The 13,753-nt window shown below is 49.5% G+C and overlaps 1 protein-coding gene across 1 annotated transcript in view; it reads right to left on the minus strand.

Moving 5' to 3' along the window:
- CRMP (Collapsin Response Mediator Protein) overlaps nt 1-5,042 on the minus strand; it is a 44,513-nt gene extending 39,471 nt beyond the window's left edge. The window contains exon 1 of the mRNA XM_077644420.1: nt 4,772-5,042. Coding sequence (XP_077500546.1) covers nt 4,772-4,774 — 3 coding nt within the window. The 5' untranslated portion in view covers nt 4,775-5,042. The remainder of the gene's footprint in view (nt 1-4,771) is intronic.
- Nucleotides 5,043-13,753: the final 8,711 nt, after the last annotated feature.

A 13,753-nucleotide genomic window follows, 5' to 3' on the forward strand; every position in this document is an offset into this window, starting at 1 on the left:
TCTGGCCAGGCGCCGAGGATCAAATCCTCCGAGAGGGGGCCTTGTATACCACGAACCAAACACATCAATGACGGCACTTGGGAAAGTGCCTCTGTTCTAAATGGCAATAGCTTCTTTTCTCCTCCGCAAACACTTAACCTTCAAGTGAAATACGTCGCAATGTTTTCAAGACTGCGCCCAAATGCCAACTGCAGGGGGTTAGCGTGCATTCTAACGAACCGGCAAAGATTCCTACCCTTCCTCGAAAAGCTTCCGCAGTGGTGGCGATTGAGCAATAACCGCGATGGCGTCTGCAGCGACCGCAATCGCTGCCCGTCGCCGCGATAAGTGCCCATAGTAACGACGGCCGGCCTAACGCTCCTAACGCGATCTCCGGGGGTCGAATGTCTGCTCGATCTGCGAGTCCGCATACGTATATCGCGAAAGCACGCGACGCTGCTTAGACCTCGCGACGGCTCGCCGGGGCTGAAATTCACAGAGCTGTGTAGGGTCTGTGCAGCGACATGCCGAGGACACGATAGCCAACCAATAGCGATAGCGTTTCATGTGGGCCTTGTCCCCATCAGCCTGAATCGCGACTAACTCCGCCAAAGCCTCCATACGCCACGCCGGCACAGCTGCCACAGCGCTCTCCTTGTTGTCCACCAGGACGCCCATTCATCACAACCCGTGCGCGGGAGGGAACCGCAGAACTCGCATCGCCTCATTGTAATGTTTGATTCTCAGTTACGTTCAATTGAATGCTGTGACGTGGTCATCTGCCTTCGATGCATCGATTTTATTAATCGATTAAAGCCTTCTGTGTGATTGTACTTAGAGATGCAAAGTTTAAAGAAACTTTGAATGCTCTGAAAAATAAGAAATGCTTCTCCCCTGTCAGGCCCCCCCCCCCCCCCTTCCCGAATATACGAAACTTAAGGGGGAAAAAAGTGAACGCACGGCTTCTTAAGCCCATATATCTTGTAACTCACGAGTACGTAACGAATTAATTGTTTTTAAACCAGAATAAAGATGCTGCAAAGCCTCTTCAGGGAAAAGATGGTGACATACTGCATATAATACGATTGACACAGAGCGTTGCATCTGTTGAGTTTCGAAGCGCTCTCCAGCAGGCCTGTTGCGCAGCTTTCGTAAGCACATTACCGAACTGCTACCACTTACTTTAACTTTAACGCAGGCCATGGAAGGATTCGGAGTAGCCGACGTGCGACTGACGTTGGAGGTTGGTTGTTACAAAGACCTTGACACCAGGTAGACAGCTCCAGCCGCTTAAAAGACTTCGAAACACTCAATCATGCCACATTTTACAGTTCGTCGTGAAGTGATAATGCGCAGAAAAACTACGTCACGAAACGTCGGCGGTTTTTTTCCTTTTTTTTCTGAATCTTAGAATGTTTTTTTTTAACTTACATCTACGGTTGTGACCTTAGGTAGCGTGGGCTACCAACTGCCCCGAACTTCCAGACTCCAGAGATTATTTTGCGCGTGCCCGCCTAACTACCCGCGCCGCATGGTCACCCGCCGTGGACACCCCTTTCCTCCAAACTCCTCTCTCTCTCTCTCTCTCTCTCTCGACGAAAAAAAAGAGGGAGGAGGAGGAAGAAGAGCGGTGAAAGAGCGGGAGGACCGGTTTTCTTCAAGCGCGGTTGCGAGCAGCAGACGGAAGAGACCCGCTGGCCCACGCAAGTGGCAGACAGAGTAGAAACAACAACTACAAAAAATTAAAGATATCAAGCGAAAACAGACAGGGAAAGGCGTTCGAGGCGAGAGCAGTCGTGTATGGATGCCACGGCACACGAGCAGCGCACCTAGGTGGCTTCGCAAGGGCAAAAAACCAGAAATAACACACTCGCCTGGCTCAAAGAACAAAAACCAGAGAAAAGGCGGCTTCCTTTCAACCGACGCGAAGCGGAGTAACGTGCCAAGCGCATGCACCAACGGACATCCCGCGAGAGCCGACAGCGTGGCAAGATTTCAAACGGCTCTCGGTCGCAAAACGTGGCTCACGCGGGCGCATTCTGACGCTCGTCGCTTCGAAATGCGTCGAAGACTAATTTTATCGGCGCCGTCTGCGTGTTCAGGAGCGAAGCGCGCTGGCTGCTCCCGCCTTCCATAATACCCTCCCGATAACCGGCTACGCAAAACTTGTCCAATACATTGGGCAACGGAATTGCCAGTGCGGCAGCCGTGGAAAGAAGTTCAGTGCCATAAAAAGATAATTCTCTGCTACTTTTAGAACAAATGTTGTTATCTAGTTAGTACTATATGGCTAAAGCAGTATCACTTCCCTCCCGTGCTGGAGTCTTAAAAAGAACACGTTTTACTGACGCGGTCAAAAAAAAAAAAAGGAAGCACATTCACGTGCATTTCAACAGGCAGTTATATCATTTTTAGGTACTTATTAGAACTCGTAAGAAAGCAACAACCGCATGTCAGTACACACTTGCGCAAAAAAGGAGTCTCCAGTTTTCCCCTCTTCTTCAGAAACTTCATAAATATCTACATGTTGGACATATCAGAGCACACAGCCGAAAGCTCTGAGCAAATCAAAAGATAGTTCAATCATGTTTTGGATCCATATTATGATATCCTAAACATTTCAACCAAATCAGAGAAGCCACAGTTTGCACTGCGGGTTGCAGGAGGATATATGCTGATAGATGCTTCGCCTAAGTGCTTTTAAGTGCTGCAAAAGATCAGTGCACGCCAAAATGCGTGTCATCAAACGTTTTCTTTTTTGCACATTCATGGGCCGAGAGGTCTCACGACAACGAAACGAAGCAGAGCAGAGCTATGAAAATTGATGTGTCCAAGAGCAACTTCAGCGCCGATTACTTTTGCCGACTTGAACAACATGGAAAGTGCTGTGAAAGGAGTAATCAAATATTTCAACTACGGCATCTAAACATCCCGTCTTGGATTTATCGTATCGTCTGTACCACATGATACGCGATGTGTATCAAGGATGCGTTCCTACCAACATGATACTAACAGTACTTTTGCCGAAGCATATAAACCGCGCAAAAAAAAAATTACAGCACTAAGATGGCGTCGTCATCGTAGAAAATACGCATGTTTACTTGCTGCAGTCCTTTTCCATCGGAATATTTTCTTTTTATTTTTATGTCATTAATAACCCCGTCATAACTTTCAAGGTACCTGTCTCCCTGCTAAGCGCTAGTCAGCGGAAAGGTGATTTTTTTTTGTGTGTGTGTGTCCGTGTCGGTCCATATGCCTTTTGTCTTTTTGTTGAATACACCGCTCGCATCCAACATCTGTGCCAGTGATCCAAACAGCATCTGTCTATCTTTTAACAAAACAAAACATTACATTGAGCTAGTTAGGCGGTATGTGGCATAAGTACTTAATACAGAACTGACACAAAACAACTACGCTGGTTTACGACTGAAATTCCCGGCTAAAGATGACTGCGTGCCACCAAATTAAACAGTTAAATACCCAAATTTTCTCGCTTTGATCAAACAGCACGATTTCGATGCCGTGCAGTAATATGCTCGGCTAACAGCTGCACAAAGTCTCATGGACCAAAATTTCAGAGCCCTGCACAGTAGCACGCTGGAATCAATAGAAGTGGCTGAGTCACCAACGCGGTACCAACCCGAGTGGCAGACTGGCGAAGTAGTCGACACTGATCAATAAGGCTTGTTGGGCCCCGCCTTATGAAGGCCTTCCACACGATTAAACTGGTGCCTCCACATGAGGCGCGCAATTAACTTCATCCGAGCAAGCTATTAATAGTGCAGCTCGGTCAGTGCTCCCTGGCTGGGACCGCGTAGGTCTATTAAGGGAAGTGTGTTGACGCTGCGGGACAAAGAATACTGTGCGTCCTACGCGACGCCGGCTACGGAGCAAAATCAGCAACATCATAACTAGCTGCGCTTCAGAAATACCACGGCGATCGTAGTGGTCGCGATACTTATAAAGCTTTCTTTTTCTAAAAAACTAACCCGCTACCAATCAAGTGTTTTCGTGATTTTGGGGTGCTCTTTGCGGCACGTAAAAAAAAAAATTCTCGGCAGTCACATTGGTCGGTTTTGATCCATTTCCGGAAGCTGCGCGGATGGAAAGGTTAATTTCCACGCATTCGGCCCACCAGTAATTAGCCCACTCTCATAACAGCGCGCCCGGATCGGAGAGACGGTGCAAGCAGGCCGCATCAATGACGAAGGCAGTGAACGCTGGCGTGCGATGGAAACCTGGTCTCAATGAATGAAACTTCGGCGCAAGGCCGGTTTCGCGGGTAACTCTTGCACGAGAAGATCCTATTTGGAAATACATTTCTTGAACATTCTCCATCCAAGAAACGGGGGACACAGAAGTTTGACCAGAGAAAATTTCTAGTTTTTAAATTTTTTCCTTGAGGGAGGGGGAGCGAGTGCTTGCTTCTAATTCCGCTTGAGAGTTGCAGCAGATTAGAAAATAGCAAACTGCAATGCCTTCATTTCAGCTAATTCGCAATGCCTTCATTTCAGCTCATTCGCGCAAGCAAGTCAGACAAAATTTGCGAAAGCCGCCAACGAGGAGCGCGAAGAAAAAAAAAAGAGAGAGACATCGTAACGGCCGGCGAGGCCGGGTGAGGTTCTGCGCGTCGATTTTACGCACCCAGGTCCACCACTGCAGAGGTTAACGCCCTAGGCAGCCTTCGATCAGTCGGCGTCGGCGACGCTGCAGAGACGCAAAGACGCAAAGCGAAGCCGTGCGAGCCGCACCGCACCGCCGAGAAGTGAACGGGCGACGCTGCTGGACTCACCATGATGTCGCCGCTGCCGCTTCTTGCCGGGCCGGGCTGGGAGAATGAAAGGAACCGCACTCAGAAATCCCGCGACGATGCCGATTGCACGCAGATTCCGCTCGTTCCGATGAGAGGGCGTGCTTGGCGAAGAGAGAATATGATCACTCGGTGCGCTCAACACACGGGAGTGGACAGAGCCTTTCGCGAAACAGCGGCTGTCAAAACACCGGCGCGTCCAAGCATGCGGTAGTGCAGCGCTTGTGGCAACGAGCGCGCGCGCAACGTTTCCGGGCGGGTGCTCCTGCGCTGTCGGCTTCGCCACCGGGTGCGGCTGCGCAGGGTTGCCGGCTCAATTTTCGCTCGCAGTCAATAGTGGCGAAAACGCACTAAATTATAAACGAAACCGAAACTTTCTCTTTTCATCTCTATTTTTGTTGTTCGCGCTGCGTACGCCTTTTATATCCATTACACTTTGATTTTGACGTAAACACAACCTAACGAAGGTGAAAAACGCTTTCATGTGAATTTTAAACTGCAGAAAAATATTGTTTCGGGCATCACTTCTCACTAGCCAAGGGGAAGTTCTTGTAATTTGTTCCTAACGAATTATTCAGGCGCATCTTACAAATTGCAAAGTTCTAAAGGGACTATCAATTGTTATATTCGAGGGCATTAATTTTTTTCGCGCAACGCAAAGCTTGGTTGCCGTGTGCCCGACTCCACAATTGTAGAATTATAGACGCGGCAACATTTTCTTCTCTAACTCATGCTTGCGTAAACCAACTATGGAAGGTGTGATTGGAAGACATCGGGCACGTGAGCGAGGGCGCCCTTGTCCCCTTGAGGGCGTCCCGTAATTTGGTAAAGAAGAACGACGTGCACCATCCATCTACAGCATCATGTTTCATTCTTCGTGTTTATTTCTCTAAACTCGAACTACTTCCACAACCGATATCACCCGTCTTTTGTGAAGACCGATTCTTGTCGCCTTGTGAGGCATTTTTGCTTTCTCATAATTGTGGGCTCATTGTTCATGACTGCCGCCGGTAATACAGTGGACTAGCCGAGAAGATATCGTCATATATTCCACCAAGAGAGAGAGAAATAACATTTATTAGCACCCGTCAAAAGGATGATGGGTATCCGAGGCGCCGCTCGGTCCCAGCCATGTCCTCCCCCTCAGCCGTCGACCGGGATCTCTTGGATCTCAGCAGCGGCAAGGGCGAGACGGATGACTTCACGTTGTTTAGTTTCGTCCTCGTTGTGAAGCAGTGCCTCCCAGGACTCATCTGTTCGGTCAAGTTGTCCAAAGCTCGGACATGTCCATACCATATGGATCATGTCCGCTATGCCGTCGCAACGTTTGCACCTGGGGCTGAAAATCTCAGGGTGCCACTTGCTATAAAGCTGAGGGTTAGGGAATACTCCGGTTTGGAGCTTGCGCCACGCAACCTCTTCGTTTTTGGTTAGCTGATTACTTGCTTTTGGAAGTACCGCTCGGCCTAATTTGTAATGGTTTAGGATTTCCTGATACGTGTTAAGGTCGTCTTCGAACTGTAGGAGCTCCTCATCGCGCGAGGGGGAAGGGGTTGTGCACAAGACGCCACTGGGATCCCGGAAAGTAGCTAATCCTCGGGCCAGTGCGTGCGCTTTCTCGTTTCCCCTCAACCCTTGGTGCGCGGGTGTCCAGATGAGCGCTACCAGTTCTGCCGGTGGTGGACTGCCGGCCAACACTCGTGCTGCTGTAGCTGAAATGCAGCCCGCGTCAAAGTTTCTAATTGCTGATTTTGAGTCACTCACGATAATTTTAACCTGTTGTTGAGTTAGAGCCAGCGCAATGGCCAACTCTTCCGCCTCCGTTACTGTCGAGTGTCTGGTGCTGCAGCACGCTACCGGGCCTCCGTTTTCCCTAGTGGCTACCGAAATGTGCCCCGAACTGTTTGTGCATTGTGCGGCATCCGTATACAAGACATCCTGTCTGCCCTGAAAGCGGGCTTGCAACGCTACTGCTCTTTCCTTCCTCCGGCTCTCATGATAGATGGGATGCATGTTTTTGGGGAGTGGGGGTATCTTTAATTTGTCCCTAACCTGTCTAGGAACCAGGTCCGTACGTCTCGAGCACGCTCGAGGCTCGTGCCCCAGCTTCTCCAGAATGCTGCGACCAGTACGACTGCGTAAAAGTCTCTGATACTGCGAGGTCCTTGCAGCCTCAATGAGCTCTTCGAGGGTATTCGAAACCCCTAGACTCAAAATCTTTTTTGTTGGCGCACAGGGTGGTAAACCTAGTGCTGTTTTTATCCCTTTACGGATTAAAACATCCAGTTTGTCCTTTTCCGCCTGGTAAAGCCGCAAATAAGGTGCCACGTAGACTATCCTGCTGATTATAAAAGATTGCACTAGCCTAAGGAGGTTAGCTTCTTTCATACCCGCATGTTTGTTAGCGATTCGTTTTAGGAGTCGGCAAGTTTGACTGGTGCTAGCCTCTAGTCTCTGAATCGTTTCCGAGTTCCTGCCGTTCGCCTGAATTCGTAATCCTAGAACCCTAATGCTTTCTACCGCTGGAATTACATTACCGTTGACCCTGAGTGTGATTCCCGCGTTATACGGTCCGTCCTGCTTTATGCGCCGACGCTGTGGCGACCGCATGGGCGCGAGAAATAGCGCTTCCGATTTCTCGGCCGAGCACCTGAGACCGATTGGTTCTAAGTATTTTTCTGTTACATCTATAGCTCTTTGAAGCGTCAGTTCAATTTGGCTATCACTGCCCCTGCACATCCACAGAGTCAGGTCATCTGCGTACAACGTATGGTTCAGCCCCGGAATTTTGTCCAGTTGTGCGGGGAGACCAAGCATGGCGATATTAAACAGGGTCGGGGACAACACCGATCCCTGCGGTGTGCCCTTGTTGCCCAGTTGAATACCCGTCAGTGTGTTACCCCCCATGCTTATAGATGCCGTTCTGTTTGTAAGGAAATCGCGTATGTAGTTGTAGGTACGAACACCCACGTCTAACGCAGCCAGACCCTCCAGAATGGCCGAGTGCTTTACTCTAGACCAACGATCACCCTGGTGTCTAGCGTTGGATTTTCTATTATCTGTTCTTTTAGCTGCAGCATGACATCACATGCCGACAAATGCGGTCTAAATCCAATCATGGTATTTGGATATAAACACTTGTCCTCAAAAAATCGGTTCAGCCGGGTCTGAATCACATGTTCCATCAGTTTGCCCACGCACGACGTGAGCGAAATGGGACGCAGGTGCTCGAAACCCGGCTGTTTTCCCGGCTTCGGGAGGAACACAAGGTTCGCGTCCTTCCATGCTGTCGGCAGTCGACCGGCTTCCCAACACTCCTGCATAAAGGCAGCGAGATGTCGGATCGACGTGTCGTCCAAATTTCGTAGAATTCGGTTGCTGACCTTGTCCGGACCCACGGCAGTCCTGGTCCTCAATCTGTTTATTTCTGCCCGGACTTCGGCAACCGTTATCGGTTTATCTAAGTCCGGGTTTTCCTGCCCCCCGTAATCTGGTAGCGGTTCAGCTGTACCCGTCGCGCAGCTCAAGTACCGGTCCCGGACTTGGGATATGAGCGTATCCGTGGTCCCGTCAAATGTATGTACTAGCCGGTGAAGTTGTTGCCTGGCCTCCAGTTTGGACTTGTCCGGATCTAGAAGATGCCGAAGCAAGTGCCACGTACCTGCCTTCCCGATGTTTCGGTCCAGTTGGTCGCAAATGTTGTTCCAGTTTTGCCTTGTTAAAACGAGCGCGTACTCTTCGATTTCCTTGTTAAGCAAGGCCAATTGTCTTCGCAAGTTCCTGTTCCCCCTCTTGTCCGCAATCCGCGTTTCAAGGTCCTTCTTCTTGCGCCAGAGACGGACCATGTGACGATCTACTCCCTGGACTTCTTCGTCAACCTCTACCTCCTCGGTTGCCTCGCGGACCGACTGAAGGACATTTTTACTCCAGTCATCAATGTTGCTTATGCCTTCCTCCTGCCCCGTGCGGCCATTTCGGAAAGCCTCCCAGTTCACCGAAGCCACCTTCTTGGTGCGGGCAACCGGTGGTCCGTTGTCGACTACAATTTCGATAATTTTATGATCGCTACCCAAGTTTTCGTCCGTGTTGCACCAGGTGGCAGAGATGCGGCCTCCGGTTAGAGTTAAGTCCGGGGACGTGTCTGTCGAAACACTGTTGCCCTGACGGGTAGGTCTTAGGGGATCCGTCAGAAGCACTAGGCCATTCTGCTGAATACTAGTCCATAGTTCGCGTCCCTTTACCTGCGTGTACTTATACCCCCATGCCGGGTGATGCGCGTTAAAGTCCCCGACTATCAAAAGGGGCCCTCCCTTCGAGATCACGCGCGCTTTCGCGAAGAGCTCATCGAAGCCGCAAGGACTTTTTTGGCGTGGCGGGCTATACACATTTAGAATGAACAGACTATTGAGTTTCCTCTTTTGCGAGATTATCTCAATCAGAATATGGTCCAGATTTGTAGTCCCGGTATCATGCTGCAACACCGTTATATTCCTTTTGACGAGAGTGGCTACTCGCGTGTTGTCACCTCGTCCTACGTACGATTTGTAACTCGCCAGCTTGGCGTGCTTACCGCACTCCTGCAACGCGATTACTTCGGGTTTGTCACTGCTCATCAAAAAAGTCTGGAGTACCGCGCGTTTGCGACCGAAGCCCCTACAGTTCCACTGCCAAATGGTATGTCTACGGTGACGCAGAGCCATTTTGAAGGTTAATAATTTCCTGATATACCCACTGAATTCTCTCGTCTCTGCTTGCCATATCGGCGCGCAGCTGTTCCATAGCAGCCCTCAGGTGCTCCAAAGCGGCCATAACTTGCTGTTGAAAAATCTGATCATCCTGTTCCTTTTTATTGAGTCGTCTTTCTAATCCTTGTATACGGGTTTCAAGATCCTCCTCTGAACCTCTCTTCTTTTTTGTTGCTGGAGGACTTTCCCTAGGGAGCTCTGCCTGCTCCTTCCGCGGCAGCTGCCCCGGCTGCGTTACATCATTCATCGGCTGCGAAGTCCTGCCTATCGCCATAACCTGTTCCTGCAGCGCCTTAACTTTCGCTTGTAATAATCGGTTCTGGTCTTTGAGAGCCTTGACTTCATCTGAGTCCTGAGAGACACTACTTACACAATCCACTTTTGACGCCTGCTGCTGTTTCTGCTGCTGCTGCTGCTGCCGCTGCTGCTGCTGCTGCTGCTGGTGCTGCTGCTGCTGCTGCCGCTGCTGGTGCTGCCGCTGCTGGTGCTGCTGCTGGTGCTGGTGCTGGTGCTGCTGCTGCTGTTGCTTCAATCGAGAGCCCTCCGTCGTCGTCTTGGACGAAGGCGGCTGCAGGCGAGGAAACGAAGCGGAACGGTACCTCGGATGGCTCGAGGGTCGCTCGTGGGACGCACTGCGGCCATCTCTACGACTGAAACGGACTTGCTGCTGCTTCTTGGCCTCCTCCTCGGCAGCTAACTTTGCTTCCCACTGTTTCTTCTTGATTACGTATGGCGTACGGAAGAGTTCCTTGCAATGCTTGTCACCCGTCAGATGGCCTTTTCCACATAGGCGACACTTGGGAACGCATTGATGATCTTCGGCCGGCGACACCACCGCACAGCCACGACACTTTGGGTTTTCACTGTCGCACACATCGGAGCGATGACCAAGTTCTCCACACCTGAAGCAGACTTCATATCTCTTTTTGAACAACCAGCAGGGCATGAGCATGCCTTCAATCCTGACAAACCTTGGAACGTCAGCTTCCAGAAAGGTGATAATAATAGTAGAAGTCTTGCCCATCCGACGCACTCCAGCGACGTCTGGATTCTTCGGATCCTTTCTCAGTGCTTTCAGCAACTGTTCTTCCGTGAACCTCTCAGAGATCCCGTGGACTACCCCTCGCCCGCAATCCTCCGGTGCGATCATATTGGCCACAACTTCGTGCTCGTTGTCGTCGAGTTTAAAGCAACGGATTGCAGCTACCTTCACGCCTCGGTTAAAGTCCAAGGAATGAAAGAGCACCGTACCTTGCTTTCCGTTTACACACCATGAGTCCTGCTCCGACCAGCCGAGTCCGGCAGCCTTGGCGAGGGCCTGACTGATCAGCGGGCCCGACGTGCGTTTAATCACGCCCAGACCTTCACGAGGCCTAAGAATCACCTTGATGCCTTCATCCGGGAATCTCGGAAGATTCATAGCGATCGATCGTTCAGCCGCTTTCCTCCGGACCGCTTTGGTAGGGCCTAAAACGGCCCCACCTGCAATTTTGTATCCGGCTTCCCCGCGTCCGACACGGCGCGTCTCCACCTTGGCGTTCTCCTTGGAACCTTCGAGAAGCTTCCGTTGGTGTTTCGCTTCAACCTTTCGTTGGAGCACTTTGACCCAGCTGCTGTCATAATGTTCCGGATCCAGGTCCGTACCTTCGACGGTCACCTCCATCGACATGGTGGGTCCACAGAATCGGCGGTTTACCGGCGGCGCAGGGGCCTCCGGGCCGGCGTCTCCGGCCGAAGATGGGCTAGGCCTAACGGACGCCTAGCGCGTCCCAGGCGGTCCGCACAAAATCGATAGCAACAGACAAACGGTTGCACTCACAGTAACAAATTTGGTATCCACGTGGTCCTGACGTGTTCCCATGCACAAGGTATCATTGAATCCAACATCCGATAAACGTTTCTGGCACAACGAGACAGAATTTCCGGAGCCGACGTGAATCACATCCGCGCTCCTCGGCCCCAGGTTGCCAACCCCATATTCCACCAAAAAAAAAAAAAAAAAAAAAAAATGTGCTCTAGAAGTTTACAATGAATGCTTGTTAATCAAATTGACCTGCTGTCGAGAGGCCGATTCGGATTACCTGACTTTAAGAAGTGGAACCACCCTCGCCCTAAGAAGTGGAACCACCCTCGCCCCCTTCCAGCCCGCCGGCATTATGGAGTGTTATACGGATTGGGTGAAAGGTGTTCTAAATATATGCTGGAATAAACTGCACTATTCTGCAGAAACTTAAAATAATGTTGTGAACCCCGCAACTGAACGATAACATCAGACCCTGAATTAACTTCGCCTCGCATGCGGGAGGTGCGGGGTTCGATCCCCAGTGTCGCCGGGTGCCCACCGGTGATACAATTGGTGCAAGCTCCCCTGGTCTGGTGCTCGGCTTCTTTAGGGTGAAATGCTTGGGAAATGGGTCTTTGACCCCACCTTGAGTAATCGAAAATACCATGTGTCATGGCGCTCCTTGGCCATAGTCCCTTGCGCCATGAAAATTCATAATCATCTTCATCTGAATTAACTTCACAATGCCTGCAAAATCAATGGCCGCTGATGTTGTCGCTTATCTCTCCGCTTTGCTGTTGTATGTTTAAAATTTTTTGGTATCTTGTTCATGATTACATGATTTTGTACACTGCTGTTCCTGCATGATATTCCACCAAAAAACCATGCAGGAACAGCAGTGTACAAAATCATGTAATCATGAACAAGATACCAAAAAATTTTAAACATACAACAGCAAAGCGGAGAGATAAGCGACAACATCAGCGGCCATTGATTTTGCAGGCATTGTGAAGTTAATTCAGATGAAGATGATTATGAATTTTCATGGCGCAAGGGACTATGGCCAAGGAGCGCCATGACACATGGTATTTTCGATTACTCAAGGTGGGGTCAAAGACCCATTTCCCAAGCATTTCACCCTAAAGAAGCCGAGCACCAGACCAGGGGAGCTTGCACCAATTGTATCACCGGTGGGCACCCGGCGACACTGGGGATCGAACCCCGCACCTCCCGCATGCGAGGCGAAGTTAATTCAGGGTCTGATGTTATCGTTCAGTTGCGGGGTTCACAACATTATTTTAAGTTTCTGCAGAATAGTGCAGTTTATTCCAGCATATATTTAGAACACCTTTCACCCAATCCGTATAACACTCCATAATGCCGGCGGGCTGGAAGGGGGCGAGGGTGGTTCCACTTCTTAGGGCGAGGGTGGTTCCACTTCTTAAAGTCAGGTAATCCGAATCGGCCTCTCGACAGCAGGTCAATTTGATTAACAAGCATTCATTGTAAACTTCTAGAGCACATATTATATTCCAATATCGTTTCTTTCCTGGAAAGCAACTGGTCCTTCAGGTCTTGTCAGCACAGTTTACGGAATAATTTTTCTTGTTTGACTCAACTTTTGTCTCATCCGTATCGCGACATCGTCTTTAGACGACGGTTTACAAAACGACAGTATCTTCTCTGGCTTTGCTAAGACTTTCGATAAAGTTTCATATCAATTACTCTATCTTTAAGTAAGCCTTCTAAATGTATTTATTTGCACACTACCCTGCTGTGCCAAGACATTACAGCAGGAGAGCGGGCTTCACAATGAAATAGATAACATCACGGTTATACAGTTTCAACAAATAAAAAGAAAAAGTGCAGATAGGCCTTAGGGGCAAAAACAAAACAAGAAAAGTGCAATCGCATCTCGCTCATTAAGGAAAGAAAGGCGCTGCTGCTGGCATGCGCCATTTCATTCAGTGATTATTTTGGGAAAAAATCAGGATTTCAGGAACTTAATTTTACACTTAATATCGCGAATCTTGTTTTCGTAGTCCCTTGTGGCCGACATGTAGTGGAAGGCTTGAACATATCCATGCTTCTAGATTTCTGCCAAATTAGAATGCATGAAATGCGTCAGTTTCAGCCTACATTTTTTTTTTCGCCGTTCCATCAGTACTATTTTTCATGTCACTGACGCTAGCTTCTTTTTAATATTGCTTGGATATCAACCTGACTGCCAGGTCTTGCATACGTTGTAATTTATCTATTAGATAGTGTTGGTGAGGGTCTCATAAGACACTAGCGTATTTCAAGCAGAGCCTTACCAGCGCATGATAACCTGCAAGTTTTAATTTGCGGGAAGCACTACGAGGTGTCCGGTTTACCAAGCTATGAATTCCACTTGTTTTATTTACCATCCTATTAATGTGTTGATTGAATATGAGA

Source organism: Amblyomma americanum, chromosome 11 (assembly GCF_052857255.1).
Source record: "Amblyomma americanum isolate KBUSLIRL-KWMA chromosome 11, ASM5285725v1, whole genome shotgun sequence".
Classification (NCBI taxonomy): Eukaryota; Metazoa; Arthropoda; class Arachnida; order Ixodida; family Ixodidae; genus Amblyomma; species Amblyomma americanum.